The following is a 23,882-nucleotide window of genomic DNA, read 5'->3' on the forward strand; positions in this document are numbered from 1 at the left end:
TTGTCAGTCCCGCGCGCGACACTTTACCTGAGAGGAATTATTATAAACACGGAGGAAAATACAAACTTTATTTTGTAGATAATATTCTGTGTGTGTGTGTGTGTGTGACATCAGACGCGATGCAGCAGAACGCGCCGCAGACCAGCGCGGATCCAGCAGGTGAGGAGTTATGATACAGTAACTAATAATCATGTTATTATATGCGCGTTTGTTCTCATGATAACATATGATCTGTAATAACCGTCCATCAGAAGAGCATCTGTGATGAGAAGTTTAATTAAGAATAAAGACTGCGTTTTTTAATGTTCTTTATTTGTATAAGTTTCATGTATTTAAAAATCATTTCATTTATTTAAAAAGTGCAATTATTCTATTGAGAAACTAAGTTATATTTATCTAATAGTTGTATGCATGAAGTTAATTTAACTTGTTTTATTTTTAAACCTCAGTTATGCATATGATAGAGTTTTGCATTGGTATGTTTAACAGATATCACAGTTTGACGCGTTTACTGCCCGTTTTGTGTTTCTAATGTCTGAGACTTCAGTCAGGCCAGTTGTATTTGTGTATTAAAAATTGTTTCCCGGCAGTTTTACAGATGTTAATGTTTATAGCATCTTAATATAGTCGCATTTAGCTTGTGCGATAAAATAGTTTACGTTTTGCGACGATATACACGAGATTTGCTATAATCCTGCAAACACGGAACGTTCTCGAATATATGAGCAAACGTTCGTTCAATACATCATTCATGGAACGTTTTTTTCTGAAACATTTTAACGGATTTTAAATGTTGCCACTTGTTTCAGAACCTTCAGAGAAACATTCAAAAGTAGCATTCCAATAGTTTCAGCAACGTCATCACACGGAATGTTTAAACGGATATTTCTCCCAAAAATGAAAATAATCCCATAATTGAGTCGCTCTCATGTCAGCCGAACACAGTCGGAGTTATATTAAATATATCCTGGCTCTTCCCAGCTTTATGATGAGAGTTTATATAATTGCAGCCCAAATAAGTGCCTTCATCATCATAACAATAATCCACACGCCTGCAGGGGTTAATACAGGCCTTCTGCAGACAGGAAGCATCCATGTTTATAACTTTACAAACTACAATCACTGGCTTCTGGTAACAGCCGCACACGAGTCGAGTTACAGCAGAAGAGTGACCTCTGACCCCACGCATGACGAGTGACCTCTGACCCCACGCATGATGTAGGAGTATGGTAAACTCAGGTGAGAGTCGACGCCTCTCGCGGTTCCAACTAACTCAAGCTCCTCCCACTTTTCTCTTTAAAAATCCTCCTTTTAGACTCTAATTCGTTACCGGTGTTTTGTTTTGCCCGATCCTCTGCGTTGGTCAATACATCATGCGTTCGGGTCAGAGGTCACTCATCATGCATGGGGTCAGAGGTCACTCGTCATGTGTTGGGTCAGAGGTCATGCGTTCGGGTCAGAGGTCACTCATCATGCGTCGGGTCAGAGGTCAAGTGTTGGGTCAGAGGTCACTCTTCCGCCGGAACTAGACTCGTGTGCGGCTGTTACCAGAAGCCAGTGATTATGGTTTATAAAGTTATAAATATGGATGTTTCCTGTCTGCAGAAGGCCGGTATTAACCCCTGCAGGCGTGTGGATTATTGTTATGATGATGATGAGCTTTTCAGGGCTTCAAGATCTCCTCCATTCACTGCCATTATAAAGCTGGGAAGAGCCAGGATATTGATTAATGTAACTCTGATTGTGTTCGGCTGAGAGAAGAAAGTCATAAACACTAGGATGGCTTATGGGATCATTTTAATGTTTGGCTGAACTATCCCTGTTTTTAAAACATTTCACAGAACATTCAGAAATAACTTAATGGGAATATTAGCAAAACATTCTTAAAGCACATTGTTGTTAGCTGGAATAGTGAGTGTCGCTTCATGTGACTGTACTGAGTGTAGGCTATTCAGGCCACGGTGGATGTGTGTGTGTGTATGCAGCTTTATATAAGGAGCTGTGTGACATCAAGTCAACATTATGTGTATAGCTCACAATATACACACATACACAACACACATGGTTTCACAGCAACTTTACAGAAAGTCACACTGTTACGTCTGTCTATAATGCGTGTGTGTGTGTGTGCGCGTGTGTGTGTGTGTGTGTGTGTGTGTGTGTGTGTGTGTGTGTGTGTGTGTGTGTGTGTGTGTGTGTGCGTGTGTGTGTGCGTGTGCGTGTGTGTGTGTGTGTGTGTGTGCAGATGTGTTCGTGAAGCGCCGGCGGACGGCTCTCTGGTGTTCGGTGTCTCTGTTCGGACTCTCGGTTCTGGTTCTGGTGGTCGGGCTTCTGTCGGCCACACACACGGATAACGTGGCCGTGTCTGGATACTATCCCGGGATTATAGTGAGTGAGGAAAAGACTTCACACTTCATTACTTTAATGAACTCTTTGTTTTGTCCTTTCATTAGTGCAATAAAACACCAGGACAGCCGCAGTTTGAGCCTTAAAGGTGCAGTGTGTAATATACAGGAGGATCTGTCGACAGCGGAGCCGACCCTGACCCCCCTGGGGCCCTCGTGACCCCTGACCCCTGACCCCTACCCCTGAGCCATGTAACCCATTTGTGTGGTTTAAAGGGTTAGTTCACCCAAAAAGGTGAGGAATTTGCGGTTATGTGTTTATTAGCTTAGAATGAGTCATTTCTCTCTACACACACCGCGGGTCCGCTCACATCCACATGTTTCTACGGTGGCCCTGAGTGGACAAACGCGTTTCGTCACTATGTTGTTCTTCGTGTAAAGAAGCGAGCTAAAGTCAGCGAATAAAACACTGACACAATGATGAACAAGTCACAATAATATTCGCAATAACATAGTTTTACTGAATAATTAAACATAATTTCTTAATTTATCTTTGTAAAGAAACCTCATTGTTTAACTGGCTCCTCTCTGCTGTCTCAGACGATGACATCACTTCCTGTCGGCCACCGTAACTTCTGTTGGGTGCAATTCACAACCTCACCACTAGATGCTGGTAGAGATTACACACTGCACCTTTAAAGTCTGTCATTATTTGGCTAAAAGATGAAGTCAAGTTATTATTGCATGCTGAATCAACTGTTGTTTTGTTGTCTTGTTGACGGCAGCTGAGCTTCGGAGCGTTCCTGGGAGTCGTTGGTCTGAACGTGGTGGAGAATCGCAGACCGATGGTGAGTACCAGATCAAAACCAGCCGGAAAATGTCTTTACGGTCTATTTTAGTTGCGGAGTATCGGCTCTCTGAGGGACATAATGGCTCGTCAATACAATTACAGCCTGTGTATTTCAGGTGCTGTTTGTTTCTGTCCTTGTGAAATATAGTTCGGATAGTATTACTCGTGAGAGATGGGCCAGTAAACTGTGTTTACACCAGGGAACACGAGGCACATCCGCTGTCAGATCGATGAGCGATTGGACACGCGCTCAGTAATGCTGAGCGTAATTGGCTGACAGATCAGGTGAAGTTTTAGATGAATCAGATTAGCATTGATGGCTAGATGAAGCTAATGGAGCCGCGTCCTTCCTTTAGTGCCTGTCCTGATCATCACCAGACGTGTGCCTATCTAAAACTCACAGGCATGATGCTAAGGTGTTGCTATGTGACCGTAATGTATTCAGTGTGGTTGTTAAGGTGTTGCTATGTGACCGTAATGTGTTCAGTGTGGTTGTTAAGGTGTTGCTATGAGACTATAATGTGTTATGTGTGGTTGCTAAGGTGTTGCTATGAGACTATAATGTGTGACGTGTGGTTACTAGGGTGTTGTTATGTGACTAGCAACCACATTGAATGCATTAATCACATAACAGCACCCTAGTAACCACACGGAAAACACATTACAGCCGCATGCATAGCAACACCTTAGTAACCACATTGAACGCATTAGTCAAAGCAACTCCCTAGCAACCACACAGAACACAGAGCAACACCTTAGCAACCACATTGAATGCATTCGTCACATAGTAACACCCTAGCAACCACACAGAACACATTACAGTCACATAGCAACACCTTAGTAACCACATTGAACGCATTAGTCAAAAAGCAACACCCTAGCAACCACACAGAACACATTAGTCACATGGCAACACCTTAGTAACTATATTGAACACACTAGTCACATAGCAACACCCTAGCAACCACACAGAACATATTAGTCACATAGCAACACCTTAGTAACCACATTGAACGCATTAGTCAAAAAGCAACACCCTAGCAACCACACAGAACACATTAGTCACATGGCAACACCTTAGTAACTATATTGAACACATTAGTCACATAGCAACAACCTAGCAACCACACAGAACACATTAGTCACATAGCAACACCTTAGTAACCATATTGAACACATTAGTCACATAGCAACACCCTAGCAACCACACAGAACACAGTACAGTCACAGAGCAACAGATTAGTATCCACATTGAACACATTTGTCACATTTAAACACCCTAGCAACTACACAGAACACATTACAGTCACATAGCAGCACCTTAGGAACCACATTGAACGCATTAGTCACATAGACACACCCTAGCAACCACACAGAACACATTGCAGAGACATAGCAACACCTTAGTAACCACATTGAACGCATTAGTCACATAGCAACACCCTAGCAACCACACAGAAAACAGTGGTCACATTGCAACACCTTAGTAACCACATTGAATGCATTAGTCACACTCAGTAGCAACACTCTAGTAACCACACAGAACACATTACTGCCACATAGCAACACCCTAGCAACCACACAGAAAACAGTGGTCACATAGCAACACCTTAGTATCCACATTGAATGCATTAGTCACACTCAGTAGCAACACTCTAGTAACCACACAGAACACATTACTGCCACATAGCAACACCTTAGCAACCACATTGAATGCATTAAGGTGTTGCTATGTGACTAATGCATTTAATGTGGTTGCTAACACACACTCCATCAGAATGATACCGTGGTGAAGGGAAGTTGTGGGTCTGTAACCATGGAGACGTGTCGTTAGTCTGTGTGACGTCCGTGTGTGATTTAAGGCTTCTGTTGTGTCCTGAGCTCTGATCCCAGTACAGTCTTTAACATTTAATGAGCACACACACACACACACACACTCATTCACAAAATCAACATGCACACGCTCCATTACACAAGGCTGTTCTATAGGTACAACACACACACACACACTCAGCAAGCTGAGACCAGGCGCTCAGATGAACACATTAATGTGCAACAGCCCGTATCACACTGCAGCTTTAGGTTTCATTTCCTGAAGACACAGTCCCGTGACCTCTGACCCCTCGGAGATTAGAGGAAGTGACCAGAACATTGTTGCCAGAGAGTTTGGAGGTCAAACGCTGCAGAATCACGACTGTAATAGAACGAGCCGTCAGGATGATGATGATTCAGATGTTCTCGTATCTTCACCTTCAGCCTCAGGGAACAAGATCCTCAAGCATCATCCATTATGTAGCGCTTGGTTAGAGAAAAAGTGAGACACTCGCGACCTTTCAGTAACGAGTTCTTAAAAGACAATGTTATTGTTAGTGTGAAGAACATTTGAATCATTCTTCCATCAAAGAATCATGAGTGGATTTGTTAATGAATCAGAATCGTTCAGTTCTGCACAACTCAGTGTTCATGCGTGTTTGAATCAGAATCATTCAGTTCTTCATGACTCAGTGTTCACATGTGTTTGAATCAGAATCGTTCAGTTCTTTACGACTCAGTGTTCATGCGTGTTTGAATCAGAATCATTCAGTTCTTCATGACTCAGTGTTCACGCGTGTTTGAATTAGAATCATTCAGTTCTTTATGACTCAGTGTTCACGCGTGTTTTTGAATCGGAATCGTTCAGTTCTTTACGACTCAGTGTTCACACTTGTTTGAATCAGAATTGTTCAGTTCTTTATGACTCAGTGTTCACGCGTGTTTGAATCAGAATCGTTCAGTTCTTTATGACTCAGTGTTCACGCGTGTTTGAATCAGAATTGTTCAGTTCTTTATGACTCAGTGTTCACATGTGTTTGAATCAGAATCGTTCAGTTCTTTATGACTCAGTGTTCACATGTGTTTGAATCAGAATTGTTCAGTTCTTTATGACTCAGTGTTCACGCGTGTTTGAATCAGAATCGTTCAGTTCTTTATGACTCAGTGTTCACGCGTGTTTGAATCAGAATCATTCAGTTCTGCACGACTCAGTGTTCACATGTGTTTGAATCAGAATTGTTCAGTTCTTTATGACTCAGTGTTCACGCGTGTTTGAATCAGAATCATTCAGTTCTTCATGACTCAGTGTTCACGCGTGTTTGAATCAGAATTGTTCAGTTCTTTATGACTCAGTGTTCACATGTGTTTGAATCAGAATCGTTCAGTTCTTTATGACTCAGTGTTCACATGTGTTTGAATCAGAATTGTTCAGTTCTTTATGACTCAGTGTTCACGCGTGTTTGAATCAGAATCGTTCAGTTCTTTATGACTCAGTGTTCACGCGTGTTTGAATCAGAATCATTCAGTTCTGCACGACTCAGTGTTCACATGTGTTTGAATCAGAATTGTTCAGTTCTTTATGACTCAGTGTTCACGCGTGTTTGAATCAGAATCATTCAGTTCTTCATGACTCAGTGTTCACACGTGTTTGAATCAGAATCATTCAGTTCTGCACGACTCAGTGTTCACGCGTGTTTGAATCAGAATCATTCAGTTCTTTACGGCTCAGTGTTCATGCGTGTTTGAATCAGAGCCGTGTGTGTGTGTGTGTGTGTGTGTGTGTCTTGGTCAAGTCACCTTTATATATACAGCGCTTTTTACAACACAGAGTGTTTCAGGGCAGCTTTACAGAGATAACAGGAGAATAATGCAACAGAGTTTGTTTCCAGAAGAGAATAGTGTCACAGTCCAGCTTAAGAAAGTTCAGTGAAGTTCAGGTTAATTTTTGTTGTTAAAAAGTTATTAGTTCATTTATATATATATATCTGCTCTGGAGTAAAGCGTGATGTCATCGTCCAGCTCAGCTCAGTTCTCAGATAATGGTGTCAGTGCAGCAGATCTATAATATTGTTGAAGATTAAATTAAATGTAAATGTCCTCATCTAAGCCAGCCAAAAGCCAAAGGCGACAGTGGCAGTGTGTGTGTGTGTGTGTGTGTGTGTGTGTGTGTGTGTGTGTGTGTGTGTGTGTCTGATTGGCAGTCCCCCTCGTTGGTTCAGATGTTGTCAGTCATAGAGCTGGTCTGAACTGGACTGGTATACTGGAGTGGCTGGTAAGCAGAGAGCCGGTGTTGAGTTTCTGACATGGAGCTTCTCACATGCATCTTTAAAGCCTCAGTGTTCAGAGTCTGTAGGTTTCGCTCTCAAACTCGTCTCTCCTGGAATCGCTCCAGAAAAATGTAAACGCATCAAGTCGAGTCTCCTTCATTTATACAGCGCTTTAACACTATAGAGTTTCACAGCAGCTTTACAGTGATAACAGGAGATTACAGTAACAGATTGTTTAGGCTTAACAGCAGATCTAGAATAAAGTTATTGTCTATAGATCATTAGTGATTAACTTAGGGGCCGCTAACACACACACCGCTCTCACAGGAAACCCTTAATGCGCTCTGAAACAGTGTTTGAGCTCGAGAACACAAACCTTGAAACAAACACGCTGCTCTGAAACCTCTTTTTCATGCCTAGAAAATGTGTTTCTCTCAAAATGTCTTATTTCTGAATGAGTCAAAAACCGAGTTTATAGTGTTTGTCCCTCACGTGACCTCGGGGAACAGAAGCAGTGACCTGGACTATCCTGCTCTTGCTCTTCACTTCGTCCTGCATTAGGAACTTAGGAAGTGTGTTTTGGGATCAGATTTGAAAAAACAAATCAAATTTGGTTATTAGCTATCTTCTCTCTCTCTCTCTCTCTTTGGCTAAGTTAGCCATTCTGAAATCCCACCAGTGTAAAAATGCAGGAACAGAGGTTGATATGGTTGCTATGTTCAGGTCTTTAATAGAATCTCGAGTGACCATTGAGTATACATATTACAAATACACTGATAATGTTGCTTTGTTTGAATGGAGATGGAGTGTGAGAGAGGCACTGGTGACAGTGAGTGAGAATAGAAGTTTAGTTTTTAATTGGTAAAATGTTGGTGTTTTTGTTAAATTGTTTTGGAAATGTATTTTTGTAAGGTGTTTTAAAACCCTTAATTGTTATAAATAAAAAGGGGTTAAAGTCTCTCTCTCTCTCTCTCTCTCTCTCTCTCTCTCTCTCTCTCTCTCTCTCTCCTCTCTCTCTCTCTCTCTCTCTCTCTCTCTCTCTCTCTCTCTCTCTCTCTCTCTCTCTCTCTCTCTCTCTCTCCTCTCTCTCTCTCTCTCCTCTCTCTCCTCTCTCTCTCTCTCTCTCTAAGATTAAATCCTCTCTCTCTCTCTCTGTGAAAACCTACGTCTCATCACGTCTCGTTTGGATTATTGCAACTCTCTTTACTGTGTTCAAATCCTCCATCGCTCGTCTCCAGTTACTGCATAATTCCTCAAAGGCAAACGTAAATTTGATCACGTTACTCCAATTTTGAAACGGCAGCATTGGCTACCTGTGCATTTTAGAATTGAGTTTAAAAATCTTCTTTATCCTTAATAATCTGGCACTGAGCTATTAGTCTGAGCAACTCTATCTGCATCAGGACATCATCTGAGGTCGGGTGATACGAGACTTCTCTCTGTCCCCAGATCACCATTAAAGCATAGATAGAGATCGAGCCTTCGCTATTGCTATCGCTATCGCTATCACTTCCGGCGGATATCAGATCGGCACACTATTTTTAAATGTTTTTAACTACCCATACGAAAATTAACCAGGTTTTTACTACGAATAAAACCAAAAAAACATGTTTATTATAGTTAAACCATGATAACTACAAATTAACCGTGGTTTTCCTACACTAACCATAGTTTAACCATGGTATTTGTTGTAAAACTGTGGTTAAACAAATGGTAGTCTACTCAATCTGCCCAAAAAACTCTGGTTACTACACTTTTACTATAATAAAAGCATGGTTGATTTTCTTAAAACAGTTTCCCCCTTGGCTTCCCCTTCACTGTGAGCCTCTGTCATGAGTGTGTGTTTCTCCGTGGTTGGTGTTGTTCAGCGCTTTGGTACATTTTTGGTAAATGTGCTTTATAAATAAAACAAAGTTGAAACTTGAAAATGCTGTTAATAAACAACTCGAGCGCCTGAAAAGCTTTAGTTGGAGAAAACTCAGTCCACATGCAGGGCTGAAAGTAACGGATTACATGATATCTGGACTGTGTAATCAGACTCCACAAATCAAGTACTTGTAATTAGATCAGATTACATTTTAAAATACTTGTTCGTGTTTAAATCTTTTTATTTGGTATTTTAACCGATGATCTGTAATTACACTTTTAAAAAAAAATGCAAACAAATAAAACAAACTAACAAATATGCATGAAAAAAAAACACATAGGGGTAATAATAATTGGACAAACATTTTAATAAATTACAGGAAAAAAAAAACTCATTAAGGAGAGACACGGCAGGCAAAACCATCGGGGTTTTTACTGGTCAATTTTGTGATTTATGGATATTTGTCTTCAATAACATCATCTTTCAGGGCTTGTGGTGAAGAAAAGTCTGAAATCCACATTTAGGTCTTTATTTTACACACTTTGTCTGTTTGCATCTGTAGATTTCTCATAAACTCAACAAAAGTTGGCGTTGTAAATCCTCCCGCTGCTCCGCGATCTCTGCCTGCTCCCTGTCATCACACACACCGCTGGAAAGCTCTCTCTCTCCTGTACAATGCTGATCCAAATATGGGCATTTCCTTTTTATCAGTAACCAATCGTGAAAGTAAAAGGGCTGAATGCGCAATCTCATTGGCTGATGATAAATCTTTAAAGCCCGTTTTCTCAAAATGACTTTTCTCTCCGACATCTCCACTTCAGCAGCACCGATACACACAGGGTTCCCGCGGGGTATTAAAAAGCCTTAAAAGCATTGAATTTATTAATTTGAAAATAATACCTTAAAAAGTCTTTAAAAAGTCTTGAATTTTGATGTCTGGGTCTTAAAAATTGTGCTGTATGTAACTTCTCCGTATTGTATTTTTCCTCAAAAGTTTCATTTGTCAACCACGATTATTTTGATAAAATAACGTAGTATATATCAAGAGTGGCGGAACCAATAATTGAGAATGCAACGCAGCCCCGGGTCACAGTGCACAGGACTGTGAACACGTGATGCCTTCAACACAACACAAGTTAGCCTACAAAGCGGAGCTCGCTCGCGTGCTACCAGTAGCTTGATATGAGGTCACTCGCCAACAGGCAGTTCACATACCGCGTCTTTTTGCGTGCTCAAGTTTAAAATGTGGGCACGCGGCAAGCGCTATTGAAGCAGCGCGCAATTTTTTTCCACCCGCAGCCAGATGGACAACATCTTCCTTGTTGCTGTGGAGAGTGCGGTGTATGGTTGCTTAGCAACGACAGACGCCACAGGAAAATCAGACCAAATGTTATTACTGGTAGGCTAATAATATTAGATAAGCGGATGTGCATTGTAAATGTCAGTAATTAATCTTTTTTTGATTCTTTTTATAAAGAAGATTCCATCTATAAAAAAGAGGTTTATCTTTTTATAAAACCATTTTTGTAAAAACTTTATTTGAACTTTGTACATATTAGTAGATAACATGTTGCAAGACACTCCTTTAAAATCTGGCCATCATTTTTAATAATATTTTGATGTTTATGTAAACAAAACTTGCATATTGATCATTTTATTTGTTATTTGCGGGGTTTCGACAAACTCGGTAAATTGATTTCATAATAATCGTGAAAATAAATGTTCATGCCATTTCATCTCTAGTTATGATCAACTAAAATCAGCTATAATTATGTGTTTTTACAGTATAATATGCAAACTATAATTTTCTAAAATAATCTCTGAGCCTGTTCAATCTCTATTAGGCTATTAATATGCTGCTTCGTAATGTAAATAAATATGAGATGAAATATATTCTATTAGAGAGGGCAAGTTTGTTTTAGCCTATTTTCATTTTAGGCCTAAGGTTTTGGGCATTTGGCATGTTGTTGGGTGTGGAAGGTTACTAATGTGATTGTTTTGTCTGTAAATTAAATTAATGCTTTTTCAATTACTGAATTCATTGAAATAAAAATATTTTTTTCAGAATTCTTTTAATTTAATTTTATTTGGTTATGCGCCGTGTAGGTCTTAAATTTCAATCTTTTTGGTCTTAAAATGTCTTAAAAAGGTCTTAATTTTTACTTACTGAAACCTGCAGGAACCCTGTACACACCAAACTCTCCAGTCTTGTACCCAGTTATATTATGAAGACATTTACAGAGGGATTTGTAAATATATTATTCCTAGCCTGATTTATATAACATTTTATTCCAAAAAACATGGCGAAAATCATTTTTTTTAAGGCTATTGACAGAATATTCTGATTTACAGGATAACAAAAGTAGATCTCCATAAATCCCTCTGTATTTTCCCCCATCTAATATGTGAACACAATGAAAAAAAACATTTTTAACCCTTTATCCAATACTCAGATTTCGTATTTTTTTTTTATATATGCAAATTAGCGCATATTTAATTAGATATTGCCTAATTTGCATATTTAAACATTAAATTACAGAAAAGTTGTAATACATTTTTTTCTCATCGTAATGTAGGTAATCAACTGTGAAAGTTTCATGGTGATATCTGCTAGTTAAACCCTATTCACCTGTAGTGTCTCGCCTTAATTAAGTGATTATATGTGTTTTTCCCATCATCCCCAGCACCCCGTTTGGCTGAAGCACTGATGCTGGTAGTTTAGCAGTCGTGACGTGATGAACTCTGAGTGCTGATCGTCATCAGTGACTTGCAGTAACTCTGAGAGATGATGTGGTTTGGATCGAGGCCAGTGTTGGTTTCAGGTTTAATGAGCTCAGAGCACTCGTTTTATTGGCTTGTTCTGGAGGTCATGTGATGTTTTCCTCCGGTTCCTTTATCACCAATGAATTTAGTTAGCGTAATTAAGCAGGAAAACGACACGACCGTAAATCTGCAGCCGTTTAATAGCTCATTTAACGAGTGATTGATGCTGATCTGTGATGTGCGGTTAGCATGAGAGGATGTTAGCTAGCGCTCGGGTTAATCATGTCTCACAGCACTTATGAGTGATCGACAGACGCTGACTCTGAACTCACACACGCTAGATGATAGATTTAACTTTATTTTATGGGTCACTGAGTTTTATTTGAAATGCTCTTCATCAGAATATCAGCTCATTTGCTCAACTTCAGGTCAGCTTTATTTCTATAGCGCTTTATACGCTAGATTTCCAAAGCAGCTTCACAGTAATAAACAGGAAAATATAGTTCATCTATTATAAAACAAATGCATTTCAGCGATAAGAAGCTCTGAGGAAGAACGCATCATTACTCAGATCAGCTCAATAAGTGTCGATGTGATGATATTTGCGAGTTAAGGCCGTTATTAAAAGTTTATTCTGCAAAACATTGACCACAAATCATCTTATGAAGGAGAAATGTGGGATATTAGATCATTGTTAAAGTTTAGATGTGGTTATTTAATTGATTTAATTACTTAGTTATGTGTTCAAATGATAAATAAATGAATTACAACACACTGTTAGAGTTAGAAGAGTTGGTTAGTCTAACACCGTCTCCTAACCAGACTCTGTGTGTGTGTGTGTGTGTGTGTGTGTGTGTGTGTGTGTGTGTGTGTGTGTGTGTGTGTCTCATTCAGATGTTGTAAGAGTCGCAGTGATCCGCTCATGTGTGTGTGTGTGTGTGTGTGTGTGTGTGTGTGTGTGCGTGTGTGTGTGTGTGTGCGTGTTTGTGTGTGTGTGCGTGTTTGTGTGTGTGTGTGTGTGTGTGTGTTTTATCTGGTCAGTATTTACGGCTTCAGCTGCTCAGAGCTCTTGATTAAACACACCCAGCGACATGATGGCACTCGGTGTGTGTGTGTGTGTGAGCGCGACCTTTCCTGCATGTGCCGTTCCTGCGCGGGACAGTAAATCACCCATAATGCACTGTGCCAGCAGACTCTACATTTACTTTATTACTGCAGTCAGAGTCACGAGTTCACCTGCAGAAAACGCTCACACACACACAACACACACAACACACACAACCTTCTGCACTGACGGGAGAGGCCTGATGGGTTTGTGATTTTAACCCTGTAAAGCCTGACGGTGGACATGAGCCTGCAGTTCGCATGTGTGTTTCATGTTGAGCATCACATGCCTCATATAGGATCAGTCAGAGGCCTTAGAAATGAACATCAGATTCTACAGCAAGTCGAGTCACCTTCATTTTTCACACACAAGTTTTGAAAAATTGTGAAAGCGTGATCATCTTCTCAGTGTAAACTTCAAAAACGTGAATCTGTGAAACGCTGAGGCCTATACAGCAGGCTTTATAGGGTTAATAAATCAGCATGAAGTCTGTCTTTTCTCCTCTATTGTGTCGTTTATCCGAGTGAAACGCTTCAGGAACAAGAACAAATGTGGGCGGGGCTTGATTGTGTCTGTGGGGAATTGATTGGATGGTTGTGGTTTGCTATTGGCTGATCTCATGTGAGTGACAGGTTATAGCCCCGCCCTCATCATCAGAGAAGAGAAGAGATGCTGCAAGAGGAACTGATTCTGATTCAAGATTATGAGGAACATCAACTTAACACAGCGATGAATAATAAATACTGCAATATTCTATAGTGTTGATTAAACGTGTGTTTGTCCGTCAGCTGGTGGCGTCCATCATCTTCATCAGTCTCGGCGTCGTGTCGTGTTTCCTCTGCTCCATCATCGACGGCATCATCGCGGCCGAGTTCATCGTGAGTATCTGCTCACATGTGTCTCTCTCACTGCTCATGCAGAAAACCATGAGTTACTGTGTGTGTGTGTGTGTGTGTGTGTGTGTGTGTGTAGGACAGGAGGCCGCTGATGGAGGGCCGCTGTGAGTTTTACTCCAGCTCTTCTTACTCCTACGACAGCTACTACACTGAGGTGTGTTCATCTCAACTCATGACTTCACACTGTTTTCCTGCTCACATCATGAACATTAATCAACCCTGCCACTGTAGGTCTGTAGTTCATCAAGCGCTAACACTGTTCATAACTGTGAGAATCAGTCGCTGATCATGTGCTCTGCTTCCCTCTGCTGGTCAGATATAAACATTACATCAGTTTCATTCAGTTACATTTACATTTAATCATTTAGCAGACGCTTTTATCCAAATGAGGAGAGCAATAGAAGCAGTGAAACTAACAATAGGACAACAGTATGTAAGTGCTGTGACCCTTCCCAGTTTAGTCTCACGCAGTAGATGTACTTCTTTATTTTTTAGATAGATGTATAGATAGATAGATAGAGAATAGAAGAGAAGGTGTTAGTATTAATGGATCAATGTCATTCAATATATATACATTTCCATTTAAGTTTATTCATTTGTCAAACAATTATCCAACATGAGGAACATCACAACCAGTCTGTCATAAAATCTACAATATTCATAACACAATGTCAGGTTTAATGAGCTTGTGTTGATGTTCTGTGATCAGGTTCCCTGTAATGCCTACGGTAAAGAGTGTAAACTGAAGGTGAAGAGCAACACCTGCTATTGCTGTGACTTATTCAACTGCGACAGGTGAGCGACGCTCATGAGTCCCTGTGTATTACAGCACGGTGTGTGTGTGTACAGTAACAGTGTGTGTGTGTGTGTGTGTGTTAGTGTGGACTATAACATGCACTACTACGAGTTCACGGGCGTCAGCAGCTGCTGGGATGTGGTGAATCTGTACCGTCTGATGTGGGCTTGTGTGACGCTCAACGTTCTCGGTGTGTTTCTGGGAATCATCACCGCTGCCGTACTGGGAGCCTTCAAAGACCTGGCGAGTCTTCATAACATTCACTATTCAATGTCATAACATTCACAATCATAACATTCACAATTCAGTGTCATAACATTCACTATTCAGTGTCATAACATTCACTATTCAGTGTCATAACATTCACAATCATAACATTCACAATCATAACATTCACTATTCAGTTTCATAACATTCACAATTCAGTGTCATAACATTCACAATCATAACATTCACAATTCAGTGTCATAACATTCACTATTCAGTGTCATAACATTCACAATCATAACATTCACTATTCAGTGTCATAACATTCACAATCATAACATTCACAATTCAGTGTCATTACATTCTCTATTCAGTGTCATAACATTCACAATCATAACATTCACTATTCAGTTTCATAACATTCACAATCATAACATTCACAATTCAGTGTCATAACATTCACTATTCAGTTTCATAACATTCACAATTCAGTGTCATAACATTCACTATTCAGTTTCATAACATTCACAATTCAGTGTCATAACATTCACTATTCAGTTTCATAACATTCACAATCATAACATTCACTATTCAGTTTCATAACATTCACAATTCAGTGTCATAACATTCACAATCATAACATTCACAATCATAACATTCACAATTCAGTGTCATAACATTCACTATTCAGTTTCATAACATTCACTATTCAGTGTCATAACATTCACTATTCAGTTTCATAACATTCACAATTCAGTGTCATAACATTCACAATCATAACATTCACAATCATAACATTCACTATTCAGTTTCATAACATTCACAATTCAGTGTCATAACATTTACAATCATAACATTCACAATTCAGTGTCATAACATTCACTATTCAGTTTCATAACATTCACAATTCAGTGTCATAACATTCACAATTCAGTTTCATAACATTCACAATTCAGTGTCATAACATTCACTATTCAGTTTCATAACATTCACAATTCAGTTTCATAACATTCACAATTCAGTGTCATAACATTCACAATTCAGTTTCATAACATTCACTATTCAGTGTCATAACATTCACTATTCAGTTTCATAACATTCACAATTCAGTGTCATAACATTCACAATCATAACATTCACAATCATAACATTCACTATTCAGTTTCATAACATTCACAATTCAGTGTCATAACATTCACAATCATAACATTCACAATTCAGTGTCATAACATTCACTATTCAGTTTCATAACATTCACAATTCAGTGTCATAACATTCACAATTCAGTTTCATAACATTCACAATTCAGTTTCATAACATTCACAATTCAGTGTCATAACATTCACAATTCAGTGTCATAACATTCACAATTCAGTGTCATAACATTCACAATGTGTGTGTTCAGGCTCCTGTGGCTCACAGTCACATAACACCCAGTCCGGCTCCGCCCCCTCATATCCTGTACAATCCCAGTCAACACCTGATCTCCTACACCGGCTTCTGCCCGTCGGGACAAACGCTCCCCGCGTACCCGAACTACTCACTACCCATGCAGGTGAGCATCTCTGGCTGAGTATTACTACGGTAATGCTTCTGCACATCAGCATGGAATATTGATTAGAGTGGGAATGATTTTCATTAGATACAGAATGACATCACTAGTCAATCGCAAACACAGAGACTAATGTCAAGTTCAATGTTATTTGTATTGTATAGTGCTTTTCACAATACACTTCCTTCCAAAGCAGCTTTAAAGAAAGTCATACTTATGCCTATGATGGTGTAGCACACTAGTTTTCTATTAACAGATTTAAATGTCGGATGTTTTTGTTCCATTAACAGATTTAAACATCGGTCGGTTTTGTTTCGTTAACAGATTTAAACATCAGATGGTTTAATTTCGTTAATTGATTTAAACATCGGATGGTTTTGTTCCGTTAACAGATTTAAACGTCGTTCGGTTTTGTTTCATTAACAGATTTAAATGTCGGTCGGTTTTGTTTCCGTTAACAGATTTAAACGTCTTTCTGTTTTGTTCCGTTAACAGATATAAACGTTGGATGGTTTTGTTCCGTTAACAGATTTAAATGTCGGTCGGTTTTGTTTCCGTTAACAGATTTAAACGTCAGATGGTTTTGTTCCGTTAACAGATTTAAACGTCGTTCGGTTTTGTTTCATTAACAGATTTAAATGTCGGTCGGTTTTGTTTCCGTTAACAGATTTAAACGTCAGATGGTTTTGTTCCGTTAACAGATTTAAACGTCGTTCGGTTTTGTTTCATTAACAGATTTAAATGTCGGTCGGTTTTGTTTCCGTTAACAGATTTAAACGTCAGATGGTTTTGTTCCGTTAACAGATTTAAACGTCAGATGGTTTTGTTCCGTTAACAGATTTAAACGTCGGATGGTTTTGTTCCGTTAACAGATTTAAACATCGTTGGGTTTTGTTTCATTAACAGATTTAAATGTCAGATGGTTTTCTTCCGTTAACAGATTTAAACGTCAGATGGTTTTGTTCCGTTAACATATTTAAACATCGTTGGGTTTAATTTCGTTAACAGATTTAAACGTCAGATGGTTTTCTTCCGTTAACAGATTTAAACGTCAGATGGTTTTGTTCCGTTAACATATTTAAATGTCAGATGGTTTTGTTCGGTTAACAGATTTAAACGTCAGATGGTTTTGTTCCGTTAACATATTTAAACATCGTTGGGTTTTGTTCCGTTAACAGATTTAAACGTCAGATGGTTTTCTTCCGTTAACAGATTTAAACGTCAGATGGTTTTGTTCCGTTAACATATTTAAATGTCAGATGGTTTTCTTCCGTTAACAGATTTAAACGTCAGATGGTTTTGTTCCGTTAACATATTTAAACATCGTTGGGTTTAATTTCGTTAACAGATTTAAACGTCAGATGGTTTTGTTCCGTTAACAGATTTAAACGTCAGATGGTTTGGTTCCGTTAACATATTTAAACATCGTTGGGTTTTGTTCCGTTAACAGATTTAAACGTCGTTCGGTTTTGTTCCATTAACAGATTTAAACATCGTTGGGTTTTGTTCCGTTAACAGATTTAAACGTCGTTCGGTTTTGTTCCGTTAACAGATTTAAACATCGTTGGGTTTTGTTCCGTTAACAGATTTAAACATCGTTGGGTTTTGTTCCGTTAACATATTTAAATATCGTTGGGTTTTGTTCCGTTAACATATTTAAATATCGTTGGGTTTTGTTCCGTTAACAGATTTAAACATCGTTGGGTTTTGTTCCGTTAACATATTTAAATATCGTTGGGTTTTGTTCCGTTAACATATTTAAATATCGTTGGGTTTTGTTCCGTTAACAGATTTAAACGTCAGATGGTTTTGTTCCGTTAACAGATTTAAACGTCGGTCGGTTTTGTTCCGTTAACACATTTGGTTCCATTAAGACATTTTAACATTTTAAACATTTTAACAATTTGATTAAAATGTAGTTTAAAGAAGGCAGCTGCTAGAAAGTCAACATAATGCTTTAATCTGGTCTAATCTGTGAGGTTATTTTTGATTGTTTGTCCTCCAGCATCTGAACGGTTACCCGGCTCCATCCGCAGCTCCTCCCGTCCCCGAGGTCTCGAACTCCCCGTCCGATGAGACTCAACCAGCGGCTCAGAGCGGGACGAACCCGACCGGACCGACCCAAACCCAGTCTCAGGACACCAGCGCATACATGCTGACTCCAAACGCTCCCTCGCTCTACGCTCACTCCTTAGGGCCCTTCGAGAAGCCTCCTCCCTACGCCTGCTGAAACACCCGGACCGCTGACCTCTGACCCCTGACCCCTGAAGATCTGTGTGACACTCGCCGCTAATTACCTCTGTAATCGTCAGTGTTTCTCGTAGCAAATGTGATCGATGTTGTTCTTCGGTAGTTTCCAAAACCTCTGATCTTTCATGTTTAACCCTCATCCTTCCCTCGCGTTTTGGAACAAATCCTTCCTAAAATTATACTTATATTTTTTTTTTTGTCGAGAAAGCTTATTTTATTTCATTTTGACAATATTTGTTCTATTTTTTTATGCAATTTTTTTGGAGATTTTTTTGTTATTTTTTATTTTATTTACCTTTAAATGACTAGATTTGATCAATAAATAATAAATAAATAGTAATTTAAGCACATTCTTCACATTCTTAAATTCAAAATAACTCACAATTTCATGCATAACCCTTTTAATTCAGCTCTAAATATCTTACATTGTGACCCTTTAATTCAGCTCTAAATATCTTACATTGTGTGTCTTTGACCTCTTGTGGAAAATAAATAATATAAGATGATATTTCATGACTCTAGATGGGCTTATATCTCTATATGGAGTAAATGAGCTGTTCCTCTGGGTCCTAAAGCCAGTTTCTCTTCAGTATATTCAGATATACATGTTTTTGGTAAAGTTTTAGCATTTTTAGTTTGAATTTTGAGCATTTTTCATTTTTTCTATGTGTACTGAAGCATTCCTCACATTCCATTCATTCCTAAGGGGGTCAAATTGACCCTTTTTAAAATTTCAACCACAAAACTCCTCGAAACCATTACGTTTTTTTGTGTATTCGTGGTTCAAGTGCGACAGAAGTCCTGGGGTCTTGACCCCTTCGATTATCACTCAATCTTTAAAAAATGTAAACAAACATTTCCAGGGAAGGATGAGGGTTAACTCCCTGTTCCTTTGGTGGATCTTCATTGTTTGATCCGTTGAGCTGTTTTAAACACTGTTGTATTGTGAAATGTGTCCGACTCTAGTCATAACTCAAGCGCACAACACAATGCTTTAGTCTTCTTCTACGGGAGGATCTAGTCATCAGTCTGAAGAGAATCTTACTGAGAAAGTTCGTGTCGACATGTTTATATCAGATTCCTGAAAAACACACATATGGTTTAATAACAGGTTCCATTAGTTAACTACATTAGTTAGCATGAATAATTAACAGTTGGATTTTATTAACTAATGTAAAAAATTAACTCTTTCCCTGCCACTGACTGAATTTTCCAGCGATCCGTGTTTTCACTCTTCCACATCTTCTGAAAGAGTTCAGAATCTCCAGATCAAAACACAGGAGAAGCAGCAGCAGAAGCTTTGCTGACGCACATGTAAATTATAACGCAATCATCAAACTTTAAACTTCATTCAGTAATGTTTTGATTTATATGCTGTTGAACCATGAAGAGGAAACGACTGTGAAGCTTTGAGTTGATGATGGACTCGGTGTGTGTGTGTGTGTGTGTGTGTGTGTGTGTGTGTGTGTGTGTGTGTGTGTGTGGCCTTGATCTGCTCCATCTGTTTATGATCATCGTTCTGAATCCGGATGAAGACTTTGACAAAAACATAATTTTCTCAGCTTTTTGATGAATCTTCCCCACATTCAAGCGTCGCTAAAAATAATGCATGAATCTGGAATAAAATGTTTTTTAAAAGCAGAGGCTCTGGTCTTTCTTTCGATATATTGCATGTTCAGATATTCATACAGCAAATTAATCTGGATGCCATGAAAGTTTTGTGAAAATAAAAGATGCTGGTGGTGTCTGGCAACACTTACTAAACAATGCTGGCGGGGAAAGAGTTAATAAATACTGTAGCTAGTTAATGTTAATGCATTAACTAATGGGACCTTATTGTAAAGTGTTGCCTCTTGTTTGAACAAAAATATGAATGTTGTTTTTTCCCTCATGTCCAAAGGCACTTAAAACTTCAATATCCCAATAGATATGATTATTCATTTATTGTTTTGTTCAAATATTCATGTGGGTTTTTCTTGCACACACACGATTTTCCCATGTGATTTTGTTTGCGGTATTTGCGTTGTCCTCATGATTTGTGTCTATTCAGCATATATTCAACAACCACTTTTTACCTTATAAAACTCATTTATAATGTCATCGTGTTTTATTTGAAGATAACATTACAGAATGAGAACTTTAAAAAATAAACACCCCAATTGAGGTGGAAGATTTTTTAGGACGTCACTGCTGACATCACTTCCTTTCCCTGAAGAAAATGAAATACCCTCACAAAATATTAAGGGTCAGAAGGTTTTTTTTTTCCCAAATGAATATTCTCAAGAAATTTTACTTTTGTCTTAAAAAGGGATTTGTGAATCTGAACTTTAGTTTTTCTGTTTTTTTGAATCCCTGAAAGTATCAGTGTAAAGCAAAGTAACACTAGTTACTGCGAGCCACTAAATGTCTGTGCAATTAAAGGACATACATTTTCATAATAACAATATCCGCCTTTATTTGTTTTCAACAAGCGTTTCAGTCTCACACACACAGAGCGAACATGAACAGAATACAAAACAACTTCAACAATAAAAACAAGATTAAAAAACTCAAACGCAGGACTAGAAAAACAACTCAAACCAGTGAATGAAACCATGATGATGATGATGATGATGAAGTTGAGCACCTACATCGAGCCCTGAAGGCCTTTATTGATGAGCTTGGCTGTTTTAAATCGTCCTCTAAAAGCATTTTACAGTGGCATATGTACAGATACAGTATTTTCCAGCACACTCTCAGTAGCTTGTGTTCGATTGGTCTAATGTAAGCGTGTCAGTGAGTAATAATACATCAATATGGCTGTGCTATATGTGCGTGACGCGATTGTGACGAGGATCAGATCCTGATTAAGCGGATCCTCTCGCGGTCGAAAGCACTTCGATGGCGTTTGGTTTCTGTTATTGCTCCGTGTTCACCAGAGGACAGGAGTGAGAGCGGATGTCGTTGTGCTTGTGTTGGGCTTCGTCCACATCCATCATCTGACCGTTCACTCGCACGTCCATGCATCCCGTGAAGAAGGCCGACACCGGGGTGGACACCAGAGAAACATCTGCACCAGAAAACATCATTAGCACTGTAAAGCTGCTGTGAAACGATCTATATTGTTAAAAGCGCTGTATACATGAAGGAGACTTGACAAGATTCAGCACGTTTCAGAAATAACATTCAACAGTGCTGGTCAAATCAGTAAATACAGTCAAACCCAACATTACTCAGACACCAGATATCAGATATCAAGTGTGATGTTGTTCCGCTAGTGTGATCAGGACACTATAGTTCTGTAAGCGAGGAGAGCAGAATAAAGTAAACTGTGACATATTACACCCAATAACTCTTCATACAGAGACTACCAGTGACATTGGGAGCAGAAATGATTGGGACACTTTGAGCTGATCATGTTTTGCTGAAGTGTTTTGTCTTTAATTGCTAATGCTCTTTTTACACACAGACTGAACACAATGAAGCATTGCTTGGTGATTGGTTGAGCTAAACTGGTATTATCTAATTGTGTAGTTAAATTTAACAGCTGACAGATATTCAACATAATTCATGTGTGAGACAGTCTAACAGAAGGACGGACAAAACCAGTCAGATATCAGCTGAGTTCATAACTCTGAGTTCTTTATTACCATTCTCTAAACTATAGCGAATAAACTGTGATAATGTGAGAAATGTTGAAGGAGTCTGAATACATGTTGGTTTGACTGTATAAGACTAAAGGCCACATGTGAAGGAACTGCCCAATAAAGAAAGCGGGATTTCAGGGGTCACGTTCAGGGATCATTTCATTGTTGAGCGGGATAAAAAATAGACAAAATCACATCGGTATTATGTTAAATTTTAATATTAAATTCAAAAATAATTTTAAGTACCGAAACAAAATATAAACAGTAAAAACTTATTTTAGTTCTCAAAATTCATGAATTAGTTCAAATATTTTTTTAAAGAGAAACTCATACCGACATGTGGGAAAAACGTTAATTGCATTGGAATATAACCTGTCGCACGTTTCAGGTGATATGAAACATGATATATTGCAGAAAATAAGATAATGTTATACACTGCAAAATTATATTATGGCATGTGTCTGTCCGATTATTATACACTGAACAAAATTATAAACGCAACACTTTTGTTTTTGCCCCCATTTTTCATGAGCTGAACTCAAAGATCTAAGACTTTTTCTATGTACACAAAAGGCCTATTTCTCTCGAATATTGTTCACAAATCTGTCTAAATCTGTGTTAGTGAGCACTTCTCCTTTGTCGAGATAATCCATCCACCTCACAGGTGTGGCATATCAAGATGCTGATTAGACAGCATAATTATTGCACAGGTGTGCCTTAGGCTGGCCACAATAAAAGGACACTCTAAAATGTGTAGTTTGATGTGAAACTGATTTGAGATTGATGTGAGACTAATATAAGACTGATGTGAGACTGATGTGAGACGAATGAGAGACAATTGAAACTGATTTGAGACTGAGACTGATGTGAAACAATGAGAGACTGATGTGAGACGAATGAAACTGATTTGAGACCGATACTGATGTGAGACGAATGAGAGACAGATGTGAGACTGATGTGAGCCGTTACCTGGGATGCCTCCTATGAAGGTGCTGTATGATGACGTGAGATCGAGAGCGTCTCCATTCTCCTCCAGCTCGATCTGAGCGAGACGCCCGTCCACCTCCAGTACAGTTTCAGAACTGTTCCCGAACACCGTCACGTTCACTGTGTGTGTGTGAGCGTCACACAGGTTCACCGGGACACTGGCCACCACCACATCACCGAACGACACCAGCACGTGCTGTAGGGTCAGAGGTCAGATAGAACATGTCAAAGACCATCATCTCATACTCATACACACAAACTCACACACACACACACACACACACACACACACACACACACACACACACACACACACACACACACACACACACACACTCACTCTCGCTCACACGCACACAGACACACTCACACTCACACTCACTCTCACACTCACTCTCACTCTCACACTCACTCTCACTCTCACACGCACACTCACACTCACTCTTACTCACACACTCAACTCTCACACTCACACTCACTCTCACACACTCTTACTCGCACTCTCACACTCATACTCACTCTCACACTCACACTCACACACTCTCACAATCACTCACAC

General features: G+C 39.1%; 2 protein-coding genes across 4 annotated transcripts in view; one reads left to right on the plus strand and one right to left on the minus strand.

Moving 5' to 3' along the window:
* The first annotated feature begins 21 nt into the window (after positions 1-21).
* tmem255b (transmembrane protein 255B) lies at positions 22-21,013 on the plus strand. Of its 3 annotated transcripts, none has more exons than XM_084402110.1 (9): positions 22-159; positions 2,246-2,388; positions 3,131-3,193; positions 13,798-13,887; positions 13,982-14,059; positions 14,615-14,700; positions 14,785-14,944; positions 16,314-16,463; positions 18,466-21,013. In XM_084402110.1, the coding sequence occupies exons 1-9, from the start codon at positions 120-122 to the stop codon at positions 18,688-18,690; spliced, it is 1,035 nt and encodes a 344-aa protein (XP_084258236.1). In that variant the 5' UTR covers positions 22-119; the 3' UTR covers positions 18,691-21,013. The 3 variants fall into 3 exon arrangements, with proteins under 3 accessions (XP_084258236.1, XP_084258238.1, XP_084258237.1); XM_084402112.1 differs by lacking the exons at positions 22-159; positions 2,246-2,388 and adding exons at positions 2,588-2,640; positions 2,946-3,018; XM_084402111.1 differs by lacking the exons at positions 22-159; positions 2,246-2,388 and adding an exon at positions 2,592-3,018.
* Positions 21,014-21,139: 126 nt separating this feature from the next.
* The window catches only part of gas6 (growth arrest-specific 6), a 23,457-nt gene continuing 20,714 nt past the window's right edge, over positions 21,140-23,882 (minus strand). The window contains exons 14-15 of the mRNA XM_084395264.1: positions 23,306-23,519; positions 21,140-21,759 (exon numbers count right to left, since the gene is read on the minus strand). Coding sequence (XP_084251390.1) covers positions 21,608-21,759; positions 23,306-23,519 — 366 coding nt within the window. The 3' untranslated portion in view covers positions 21,140-21,607. The remainder of the gene's footprint in view (positions 21,760-23,305; positions 23,520-23,882) is intronic.

This window comes from Rutilus rutilus, assembly GCF_951802725.1.
Source record: "Rutilus rutilus genome assembly, chromosome: 2".
NCBI lineage: Eukaryota > Metazoa > Chordata > Actinopteri > Cypriniformes > Leuciscidae > Rutilus > Rutilus rutilus.

Coding starts and splice junctions, on each gene's coding strand:
- tmem255b (XM_084402110.1), top strand. CDS start 120: ATGCAGCAGAACGCGCCGCAGACCAGCGCGGATCCAGCAG. Junction 160..2,245: donor GACCAGCGCGGATCCAGCAG/GTGAGGAGTTAT, acceptor GTGTGTGTGCAG/ATGTGTTCGTGAAGCGCCGG. Junction 13,888..13,981: donor TCATCGCGGCCGAGTTCATC/GTGAGTATCTGC, acceptor GTGTGTGTGTAG/GACAGGAGGCCGCTGATGGA.